The 11744-nt window shown below is 36.8% G+C and overlaps 1 protein-coding gene across 3 annotated transcripts; it reads left to right on the top strand.

Annotated features, from left to right (window-relative positions):
- The first annotated feature begins 715 nt into the window (after positions 1–715).
- Positions 716–11279, top strand: LOC104092275 (paired amphipathic helix protein Sin3-like 3). 3 transcript variants are annotated; one of them, XM_009597836.4, is made up of 24 exons: positions 716–1046; positions 1162–1192; positions 1289–1409; positions 1875–2030; positions 2126–2306; positions 2387–2485; positions 2636–2809; positions 2897–3047; positions 3323–3459; positions 4035–4110; positions 4232–4264; positions 4383–4657; positions 4762–4916; positions 5062–5189; positions 5268–5522; positions 7015–7692; positions 7808–7875; positions 8945–9565; positions 9640–9740; positions 9825–9963; positions 10054–10206; positions 10314–10477; positions 10549–10657; positions 10742–11279. In XM_009597836.4, exons 3-24 carry the CDS (start codon positions 1360–1362, stop codon positions 10889–10891), a joined length of 4053 nt encoding a protein of 1350 aa, XP_009596131.1. In that variant the 5' UTR covers positions 716–1046; positions 1162–1192; positions 1289–1359; the 3' UTR covers positions 10892–11279. The 3 variants fall into 3 exon arrangements, with proteins under 3 accessions (XP_009596131.1, XP_009596118.1, XP_009596124.1); XM_009597823.4 differs by having other exon boundaries at positions 7796–7875; XM_009597829.3 differs by having other exon boundaries at positions 909–1046; positions 2900–3047; positions 7796–7875.
- Positions 11280–11744: the final 465 nt, after the last annotated feature.

Below are 11744 nucleotides of genomic sequence, written 5' to 3'. Positions count from 1 at the left end.
ATCATAGATTGTAGTATATTTTTTATATACATATATACAAAAACAAAAAAACACATCTATAAGGGATTAAAGAGTATATGGTGTGTGAAACAATAAGCTAAAACCATTTAATTTCAGGGAAAAAAAATTTAATATTGATTTCTCAATATATATTTATAAATCGTGAAGATATAATATTACACATCAATTATCGGATATCAGGTATAATCTTTATCAATCTATTTTGAACATAATTGTAAAGCTAATGGGGAACCCTTAAAATCGGATCATACTTTCTAGATGATATTGAGTTATATAATATTTCGAATTAATCAAGAAAAAAATTACATAAAACTATTTCGAGTCAAATATACAACCATAAAATTGTTGTAATGGTATTCTTTGACCAAAAAGAAAAAATACCAATGATATCACACTTATCCTCCATTTCTCATAATAATTATAATCAACTCCTAATCACCTACAATTAGCAATTTAGGTCTCATTTTGTAGTCCATTCGACACCATAGAAAAGAGGTCAAAATGACTCATCCACCCCCCTACTCCCCCCCCCTATTAGCGGCTTTTTTTTCTTTTCCTCTCCCTCTTGCTCTCTGTATTGAAAATTTTATTATATCCATCCCCATATAATATCACCAAAATAACACCAGCTAAGACGATATAACAAATATAACAACACTATAAATCTCTCTCTTTTTTTCTCTTTGCTCCTCTCACATATTTTGTATCAGAAAGCAGATAATTTTCTCCATATTATAATCTTCAATTAACTAGCAAAAAAAATATAAAATTAAATCACAGCCATAGCCATAGCCATAGCCATAGCTATATTTTCCATTTTAGCTTCTTCTCTTCTTTTCATATATACGTTTGAATAAGGAATTGAATTACATATTCATCTAACTCTACACACACAAAATACACACACCAAAAACACACAGTTTTGTTAAAAGGAACTGTTTGTTTCTTCTTCCTTTGGAAGAATTTTTCACAATATAAAAAGCAACCGCCATTAACGGACTCGTTTGAAGATCTCTTTTTTCTCTGTAAATATTCTCAATCTTTTACTTACGTCATTGTTTATGCTTTTCTTTCAAGTAAATGTAATTTAGTAAAAAAGGATTTTTTGTATTATCGGATTAATTATTTTGTTTATTGTAGGATTTTGATGAGAATTTGGAGGTGATCTGTGGTAAGAGTTAAGGATTGTTAGTTGATAATTGTGGTTTGTTAGATCTGTAATTGTGTATGATTAATGAAGTGAGTATTATGTGATTTGTTTTTTCAGGATTTTTGTATTATTTGTTAATTGGAGGATTAAATTTACAAAATGGTGAACTTAGAGATGATGACGTGTACATGAGTTCTCAACTCAAACGCCCCATTGTTGTCTCTTCTCCTGCTGAACCGTAAGTCTTATAAATAAATTATCATTCTTTTGAACTTCTATTATACTGCAAAATTATTATGTATTTCGTGCTAATTGTGAAGTTATTAGGTAATATTTCCAAAATCTTAACGTATAATTTGGTGACCTTCAACTTACGTTGCCGAAGCTTTATACAAATTGGTAGGGGCAGTAGTTTGTTTTTCTAAAGTGATAAGCTTTTTTGTTTTTTACTAAATTTTATCCTCTATTTGAGCTGAACAGCGAGTATAGTGTAGTTGCATCAAGTCTCCAAATTTTGTTTTCCTTTTTGTAATATTGGCACGAAATCTTTTTTTTTTCTCCTTATTTTTCCTTTCTAATATTGACATTCAGTATTGATACTGTGACTTAATGTGATTGTACAAAGGGCTCGTGATAGATGTTGATTTCCCTGTAGAAAGATGTGTGCTTTTTATTTCATGTCTTATTACATTTGACACTGCAGTTCAGGGCAATCCCCAATGATGGGTGGCAGCAGTGCGAATAAGCTAACAACAAACGACGCCCTTTCTTATCTAAAGGCAGTGAAGGAAATCTTTCAGGACAGAAGGGACAAATATGATGAGTTTCTTGAAGTCATGAAAGATTTCAAGGCTCAAAGGTAGAATCTTGATAGGTTAACTGCCATTGATTTAGCAAAATATTTGGTGCTTGATTAGATTTTTAATCCTTTCCCTTGGGACTGTTTGTTTGCAGAATTGACACTTCTGGTGTCATAGCGAGGGTGAAGGAATTATTCAAAGGGCATCAAAGCCTAATTATGGGGTTCAATACATTTTTGCCCAAGGGATATGAGATCACCAATCCCGAGGACGAACCTCCAGTGAAAAAGCCAGTTGAATTTGAAGAAGCAATCAGTTTTGTAAACAAGATAAAGGTGAAGCATCACGCAACTAATGAATGCTGCTTTCTGAATTAAAATTGCTCTTCTCATTTGAATAACATTCTGCTTTGCAGACTAGATTTCAAGGTGATGATTTCGTATATAAATCATTTCTCGATATTTTAAATATGTATAGAAAGGAAAACAAGTCCATTGCAGAAGTTTATAATGAGGTATGTTACTCGCCTTTGCTTGACAGCTTCTTTGCATTTGAGTAAAAACGGAAAGCATGAATGTTTTCTAATCTCATACTGAGATTTGATTTCTTTCAAATGTCACTACTGAGATCTTACGCATGTTGAGGTGATTTTATGTTTTTGCAGGTCTCCTACCTTTTCCGTGGCCATCCTGATTTGCTTGAAGAGTTCACCCATTTTTTACCTGATGCCATGGCCGCAGCCCGAGCTCGTCAGGCTCAAACTCATAGGGCCCCTATCCTGCGTTATGATGCGAAAAGCTCTTCGATGACCACGACAAGGCACATGCACGTCGAGAAGGTAGTTTCTTGACGGCGATTTCTAGAATCCAATGTCGTTGAATTTTGGCTGATAAATCAGGGTATTTTTATCTTTTGGCTGGTTTAGAAGGCTACTTCACATGTCGATCGGCCTGATCCAGAATATGAAGAAACAACGATGAAAACTGAAAGGGAAAGAAGGGATCCACAATATGAGGATAGAGAGCTGGACAGAAAATCTGTTCATAGAGATTCTGCTGTTGACCAGTTTGAACACAGTAAGTTTGCCGATTGATGTAATTTTCTTGTTCCTACCTTGAAAAGTAATAAACTAATATAGAAATTATTACTTGCAATAAATTTGCAAGCTAAGTATTGATATTAGGAAAATTATGATTGAGACTTGCACCTTGTTGTGTGGTATATAACAATTTGGTCATCTGAATTTGCTGCCTGTATGCTTCATTTCCTGTAAACATATTCTAAGTTTCATTTTATTAGCTTCATCAGATTTTTTGGTTGAATGGCTTGTAATCTACTTATGTTGGAGCAGGTATGCAGGACCATGGTTTTGCTTACTGTGAGCGGATTAAAGAAAGATTACAGGATATTGGAGATCGAAATCAGTTTTTTAAGTGCCTTCATATCTATAGCAAGGAAATAGTTACAAGACCACAATTACAATCCCTGGTATCCTTCTTCATCCTTTGAAATTTCTTTTCGTTGAGCTTGGTTGAATTTTTTAATTTACTTGTCCTGGTGAAGGTTATCAATACCCTTGAACTAATTGAGAACATTTTATAATAGAAATATGAAACCAATATGGCAATGACCTATATATCTGCTATATCCCTTCTTTTGTTTTAGGGAAGTAGTATACAGCTTTGTCTGTAGTGAGAAATCTTGTGTATGCATCCCAATGTTGATATATCTTCACATACATCTGACGTCATAGACAGTAATGACATTGATTATCAATTGCATAAATACACCACCCCCACCCCACCCCCACCCCCACCCCTTTTTCCAAAAAGAAAAATGATGAAAGTTCACGGAAGTATAATATGTCACTTTAGACACACTGATGAATCTTTTCTTAATGAGAATGTGGTTCCACCAGCATGTCTTTCTGTGTCTGGCTTGACTTTATGCTTGCAACCGTGTTTCAATATTAGTTGTCAATTACATGATTCAGTTTCTTATTTATAATGCTTCTATAGTATCAGTGAAATCACTAATTTGGAGTAAAAATTTATTCGCCTTAGGTTAGCAGCTTACTCGTGAAACATCCAGATCTCATGGACGGATTTGATGAATTTATTTCTCATTGTGATAGGACAGGTAATAAGCTAATGATTCCTGCTTACTTTTCTGTTACACTTGCATTGCTTTGCTACTGCTATTTGAGTTTCATTTTCCAGATCTTAATAAAGATTTTATTCTATTTGGAGTTTTTCTGCAGATGGTTATCTTGCTGCTATTCTGAGCAAAACACGTAAGAATGATGTTAGCTGTAGTCTTGAAGTCTTTTCTAACGATATGACAATGACTACAATGGGATTGCGGCACCTGTATGTCCACTAGATATCTGACTTATCTCAAATCCATTTCAGGATCCTCATGGAACGATGAACACGTTCCCAAGTCGGATAAAGTAGAAGACAGGGACAAAGAACGAGATTGCGAGTGGGAAGACAGGAATAGAGTCCGCGAAACAAGAGAAAGAGATAGACCTGACAGAGGCGTCGCCTATGGAAGTAAAGATCTACAAGGGCAGAAGATGTCTTTGTACCCAAGCAAGGATAAATACGCAGCAAAGCCTATACATGAACTTGATCTCTCCAACTGTGAAAGTTGCTCACCGAGTTATCGGCTTCTTCCAAAGAATGTACAGATCTATTTTTTAAAGTAACTCTATTTGCTTCCTCAGATACATGTATTAGTGTCTTATAAATCTTTTGCACCGATGGTGCAAAACTTTTCTTACTACAGTATCCAATTCCTTTAGCGAGTCAGCGAACCGAGATTGGTGCTGATGTACTAAATGATCTCTGGGTATCGGTGACATCAGGAAGTGAGGATTACTCTTTTAAACATATGCGCAAAAACCAGTATGAAGAAAGCTTGTTCCGATGTGAAGATGACAGGTTGGAAGTTGTCTTGATGCATGTGGTCTTAAAGTCTTAACCTTCATTTTATCTAGTATGTGAAGTGATCTCTTATCCTCTGACCAGTTCTTGTAAAGTTTTCCTTAATACTCCTTTGCAATTGGTGATGCTTTCATAAAAATAGGTTTGAGCTGGACATGCTTTTAGAATCTGTCAATGCGACAACAAGACGTGTTGAAGAATTGCTCAACAAGATCAATGATAATACTATTGCCAGTGAAAGTCATATCCGTATTGAAGAACATTTTACTGGTAAGAGGCTGATAACTGATGCTGATATTGCTATTATATTGTTGTTATCATAAATTCTTATGCTTTCTTTTGCTATAGCTCTGAATCTAAGGTGCATTGAACGTCTCTACGGTGACCACGGGCTTGATGTTATGGATGTGTTAAGGAAGAATGCACCACTTGCCCTTCCAGTTATACTCACTCGCTTGAAGCAGAAACAAGAGGAGTGGGCAAGGTGTCGTTCTGATTTTAATAAAGTTTGGGCTGAAATTTATGCTAAGAACTATCACAAATCACTGGATCATCGTAGCTTTTATTTCAAGCAGCAGGACACAAAAAGCCTGAGCACAAAAGGTAATGTAAGGCGATATTTGCTGATTTAGAACTAGTTCATTCTAAGAACTTTATACTTCAACCATATTGTGTTTCAAAAGTTATTCTATAATTTTGAATTCTAGAATTCTCTTCTAGAAGGAAACCGTGTTTTGTCCTTGTAACCTGGGGTGTCTCAACTCTCAAGCCTTGCTTACAATTTAAAAATTGGCTCTTGTAGAACCAGAACAATATTCTTAGAAGTTGAAATGGGTTTTTAGAAGGAGCTCAATAGTTATGGCTCTCACAAGATTTGTCAAGAGGTCAGAATCAGTGTAGCAGTTCCATTTCGAGTTCTACTTTCTAACAACTAGAAAACCCAACAAGCTGAAAAATTGATGAAGCAGAAATTCCATTTTTGCTTTCACCTAACTGTAGTTAAAACTTTCTCTCCGAAGTCTTATCGAGCTTTAAGAATCTAATGCTTGCCCTGCTGGAGAATTGGTTCCATCAATGCCTGCCCGACCAAAAGTAAACATATTTGAGCCTACTGTTTAGTTTTATAATAATGTTGAGGTTTATGTTTACCGTATAAAATAGGACAACATGCATTGATCACAAGCCTTTTTTCAGATTATTCCAGATGATATAAGGACTATTACTACTTATAGGTATTCTTGTCTTGAATTATTTAATTATCTTATAAAAAAAAGGTATTCTTGTCTTGAATTATCCTCTATATAGGTGAGTCAAGGAGTTTTGACGTGAAGGCTCTAGTCTGAGACTAGAAGCTACTAGGAAATTATAAACTAGAAGTAACATTCTCAACTTACAATTAAAAACCTCTCCCCTTCCTCGAAAGATTAAAAACAAACCATATCTGCTCTTTGGAACTTAATTTGGCAAAATTGGTGTGCCTAAGCTAGCTGTTGTTTGTAAATGAAGTAGCCTGTATCTGTCTAAGCTCACAGCAATTCGTGCAAGTGGCCTGATGTTCTTTACTTGGAAAGGTTCCATCACAATGGTAATAAACGCCAAAAGGAGGTGTAAGAGATTTGACCATCTATATGGTGTTGTGCCGTCTCAACTGATTACCCTTGGTAGTCATTATTGATAGATGTAAACTCATTTGCTTGTGGATAGTCATGACAATGCTTTCACCGATTCAGCAGTAGGTTTTATTCAACGAGTGCCTTTATTTTCTTGCAGACAGAGGAGGAAGTTTGTTGTACATCCACAATGGTGCTTCTTTCTTGAGTTGATTATAGAATTTTCAATCATCTATTTTTGTCCCAGCACTAGAAGCACACCTTGAATTAATGTAGAGAAAGATCTTTTGAGAGATCATAGTGCATTATGTGAAATATTGTTCAAAGTCCTTCCAATTTTCACCAATTCCGACCTACCTTTATTTATGGGATATTTGAAGGAGAGCTTTGTAACGTTTTCTATAAAATTCTCTCTATCTTGAAGAATTAGTTTTTCTTGCTACAAGTAGTTATTTATCAAGGAACTGATGTTTCCGTCCCCACAGCACTGCTGGCTGAGATCAAAGAAATCAGTGAAAATAAGTGCAAAGAAGATGATGTGCTTCTCTCTGTTGCTGCTGGAAATGGGCAACCAATTATCCCTCATCTGGAGTTCGAGTATCTTGATTCTGACATCCATGAAGACCTTTATCAAATCATTAAGTATTCATGTAGTGAAGTTTGTACAAGAGAACAGTTGGATAAAGTCATGAAGATTTGGACCACCTTCCTGGAACCAATATTTGGTGTTCCTCGTCAAACTCAGGGTGCAGTGGATGGTGGAGATGTAAAGGCTAAAAATCAAAATGCTAAAGGTAACACAGCAATTGATGGGGAAAGGGCTGGTACCCCTGCTAGTGACTCAGGCATGAATTGCAGACAAAGCAGTTCCAGGAATGGAGATGAAGAGCCTCCATCTCAGCATTCAATTTCTTCCAGAGTTCGGATCGCAGATGGCGAAAATGGGTTTAAGGATGATAAATCTCCTGATGCAACTGGTGTGACGCTGAAAATCGTCACTTCAAGGACCCTCCTTCAGCATGGAAAGGCAGCCGCTGATCCCAACATGGCGGATGCAGCATCTGGTCTCAGCAGAGAGGCTTTTGGTGCTGACCAGCTAGTGCTTTCAAACGGCACGGTTGTGGAGGAAAGCCATGGAAGAGTCTGTAGAGAAACTGCTTCAGGTTCACGGGCTGCCTACTTTGGATTGCTCTTCCATTTTGTATTTTTCACTTTTCTTCATGGGATTTTGTAATTGAAAATTTGATGTACCCTTTCCATTGATAGGGCATGGTGCAGGTACTTCCAGACCTAGTAGTTCCTCAATCAAATGTGAACTTGAGATTAAATCTTCTAATGACTCAAAGGTACTGTGTTTTAAGACTTTTAGATCACTTGACTATTTTAAAGTTCAACCTCCAAATAGAGACTGACATTTCTATATAGTTGCTTTACCTATTCATGAGTTTGAAGTAACACCCCCCCCCCCCAAAAAAAAAAAAAAAGTTCCCTTACCACTTGTTCTCTTTCTTCAACCTCTTACCCATGCTCTATTCCCAAAAAGCCGAACAATTAGGAAGTAAGAGGCGGTCTTTAGATAAACCACTGGCAAAAAATCTTGGCGCCAAAAGAAGGAAATTTTTAACTGCTGTGAACTGTGTTTATCTGCCTCTTGCTCCCTTGTCAGGCGCAGACTAGGGGTGGCGAAATTGCCCCAAAAGTAACCTGCCCAAAATTTTATGGGTTGGGCAATTTTGCTGGTCGGCTAATTGCCCAAAGTAACCCGTCAGAAAATAGCAACCCAAATTGAGCTGTTTAGATACCCACCCAACACTGACCCGTGAAAATGCCCAAACACTAAATGCATGGAGATATATAGTGGATCTTGCCTCTGGAATATATAGTGAATCTTGACTATATGCCTACATGTAGGCTTTTGCAGAATTGAGAATGCAAAAATATTGTTGAAAAGAGAAGTTAGGACCTTCACTAGACAGTATCTCTACAAGGCTGTATATTTCTTATGAATCGCTTTTATTTAGTGGAACAAAAGCTTTTTAAGAACTTAAATGGTTATCTTGCGACATCTTTATTCCACCCACTGCAACCTCCACGACATGGCCCAGGGGGCACATACAGAGGTTTCCCATTATTGAAGTGGTTTTGGGCTTGTTTTTAATTGGATACTGTTTGCAGTGCCTCTAAACTTGAAGCTGATACCTGGTTTTCTGCTTCTTTGGGATGTGAAACCGACCGCAGTGTGGGTGTAATCAGATTACATTGAGAGTGCACAAGTAGCCCTTTTCCCAAGAAAACCCCAAAGCACACAGACACAACTAAAAGAAAACCACAATCAGATACTATTTAAGCTTGCAGTATATCTGTCGTTGCCCCCCATCTCTAATTTTTTTTTCCCTTTTTGCCGCATGATTTTAGGATGGAGGGTTTGTGGACCCAAAAGCAGAAGGTGTCAAGGTTGAGAAATGTCTTGAAGAATCCATAGGAAAATGTAAACTTGAGAGAGAAGAGGGGGAATTAACTCCAAATGGTGATTTTGAGGATAATTTTACACCATCAAATGAAGGTGGTCCAAATGTATCACATAGTTTAAAGGGAAGTTCAAGTAGTAAGCTGTACCAAAGTGGGCATAGAGAAGAAGTAGTTCGTGGTGGAGAGAGAGGATGTGAGAATGATGCTGATGATGAAAGGGAAGCAAGTGCTCACGGGACATCAGAGGATAGTGAGAATGCTTCTGAAAATTGTGATGTTTCAGGTAGTGAGTCTGCTAATGGAGAAGGTTCTCACGAAGAAGAGCGTGAAGAAGATGGGGACAATGATGAGAATGATAACAAGGCAGAGAGTGAAGGAGAGGTGGAAGGAACTGCTGATGTCCATGATGCTGAAGGAGATGGTGCTGTTATGCCATTTTCAGAACGTCTTCAACATACATCCAGGCCTCTCACTAAGCAAGTTCCTTCTATATTTCATGACAGGGAGAAGGAATCACGTATATTTTATGGAAATGATTCATTTTATGTGCTTTTCAGACTTCACCAGGTAAGGCTATTTAATATCATGTAGTAAAAGTCCTTCAGGTGATGCAACATTAATGTTTCTTCTCTTAACTACAGACGTTGTATGAAAGACTACAGAAAGCAAAATTGCATTCTTCATCATCTGAACACAGATGGAGAGTCTCAAATGCTATAAACCCCACTGAATCATATGCCAGGTCACTTGTGTGATTTGTTTCCTGTTCCATTTCATTTTGATTAATCTGTACTTAATTAGACTAAGCTCCTCTTTAATGTTTCAGATTCATGAGTGCACTTTATAACCTGCTGGATGGTTCCTCTGACAATGCAAAGTTCGAGGATGACTGCCGAGCTATTATTGGAGCTCAGTCATATCTTCTCTTCACCTTAGACAAACTGATATACAAAATTGTCAAACAGGTAAATGCTTGTGTTTTTTCATTTTCTCCTTGTTTGGTGTATGCAGCTGTCTTGTACAATTCTTAAAATTTTGTTCTGCATCTCGTGCAGCTACAGACAATTGCAACTGATGAGTTGGAAAGTAAACTTCTCCAACTGTATGCGTATGAAACCTCAAGAAAATCTAGCACATTTTCGGATGTAGTTTACCATGAAAATGTGCGTGTTCTTCTTAATGAAGAGAGCATATACAGAATAGCATGTGTAAGTCTTTGCGACATCTTTGCTTCCTTTTATGTTATGTGGCCAATATAGAACCTAGCATTCCCTTTTCCATTTAAACTAATTGATAAATGACCTCCACACTGCAGTCATCTACACCAACAAGTCTATCCATACAACTCATGGACTATGTTCATGATAAGCCTGAGATGTCTGCGGTGTCAATGGACCCGAATTTTGCAGCTTATTTGAGCAATGAACTCCTCTCTGTTATTCCTCAGAAGAAGGAGAACCCTGGGGTGTTCTTGACAAGGTAGTATATCAACAGAGAGTGCTTTCTTGAATATTTTATATCAATGGTTAATGCTGCTCGTATCTTTGCAGAAACAAGCGGAAGTATGGAGTTGGAGATGAGACTTTTCCTGGTGAAGCTATGGAAGGAATTCAAATTATTAATGGTCTAGAATGTAAGATAGCATGCAGTTCATCAAAGGTACTATAGCTATCGTTAGTAATAGACACAAATTGAAGAGCCTTGTCTCTCTTGCTAACTGTTTTGTGGTTCCGGATGCCCTAGGTCTCTTACGTTTTAGACACTGAAGATTTCTTGATCCGGTCAAGAAAAAGGCGGAGAACATTGAAGGACAAATTTTCATCCAATGGCCACTCGAAGTCTTTGAATGGTTCTAGTAAAGTAAAACGTTTCCGCAGATTACTCTTCAGTTGAAAGATGTGCATTTTGCATGTCTGCAAAATGATAGAAAGGTAATCTACAAATTCAATTAGTCATAGTTATAGTTCTATGACACACAAGATGGAGTAATGGAGTCCAAAAGGTAGAATTTCACACAATTTACATGCTCTCGAAGGTTTCTGACTTTATGCTTCTGATATGTGTTTCTTAGCCGACTACTCGTATTTGTGGAAATTCAAATTTTGGCCCCCGCTACCATAGATTTATGTACCTTTTTCCTATTGAATAAATGATCCAGCTAACAGCTTGGAAAATTTGTAGGATATCATCTCTAAATTTTGTGCCCAAATTGATGTATATATCGTTGCCTTCTCTGTTGTAAAACACTATAATTGTCAATTTCATGAAATTTTCCTTGTTACAGTGTAGCAGATTCCTCATGTATTTATTTTCTTCTGCCTAATTTCCCGAGTCCGAAATTCTTATGGCCAACTCATCTTTCCCGTCTCGGTGCAACTTTCTGAACCTCTTTCTTTTTGTGTTGAAATAACTGTCAAGGATGGACCATACTGCGAGGCCACAATAATGGAGCTATTTTTTGTGCTTTTTAATCTTAAATTAAGCTAATATGTTATTGAAATTTGCTGTCCAAGTTTGGTACAATTTTCCATAAAACTGACCGAGTATTTGGTCGCAAAAGCATAATCAAGCTGTGCGAGTATCACATAGCATCTAGAAATTCAAGTAAAGTAGCTAATAGACAATAAATTTGGTTAGTAGAAACATTACCGAATTGTTTTGCGGTAGAAATAAAATCGGTTTTGGGGTATCTCTAAATAGAAAAAAAAGCCAAATATTGAGTCTTGTTGATAAAGGAAAATGAGCT

The sequence above is a fragment of the Nicotiana tomentosiformis genome, chromosome 10 (assembly GCF_000390325.3).
Source record: "Nicotiana tomentosiformis chromosome 10, ASM39032v3, whole genome shotgun sequence".
Lineage (NCBI taxonomy): Eukaryota > Viridiplantae > Streptophyta > Magnoliopsida > Solanales > Solanaceae > Nicotiana > Nicotiana tomentosiformis.
Note: the sequence above shows the minus strand (reverse complement) of the source record. Positions and strands in the feature narration are given on the sequence as shown.

Excerpts from the sequence above, each read along its gene's own strand:
- LOC104092275 (XM_009597823.4), top strand. The coding sequence starts at position 1,360 with ATGAGTTCTCAACTCAAACGCCCCATTGTTGTCTCTTCTCCTGCTGAA. Across the intron at positions 4,265-4,382 it reads TGCTATTCTGAGCAAAACAC|GATCCTCATGGAACGATGAA; the intron begins GTAAGAATGATG and ends AATCCATTTCAG. Across the intron at positions 7,693-7,795 it reads CTGTAGAGAAACTGCTTCAG|GGCATGGTGCAGGTACTTCC; the intron begins GTTCACGGGCTG and ends TTCCATTGATAG.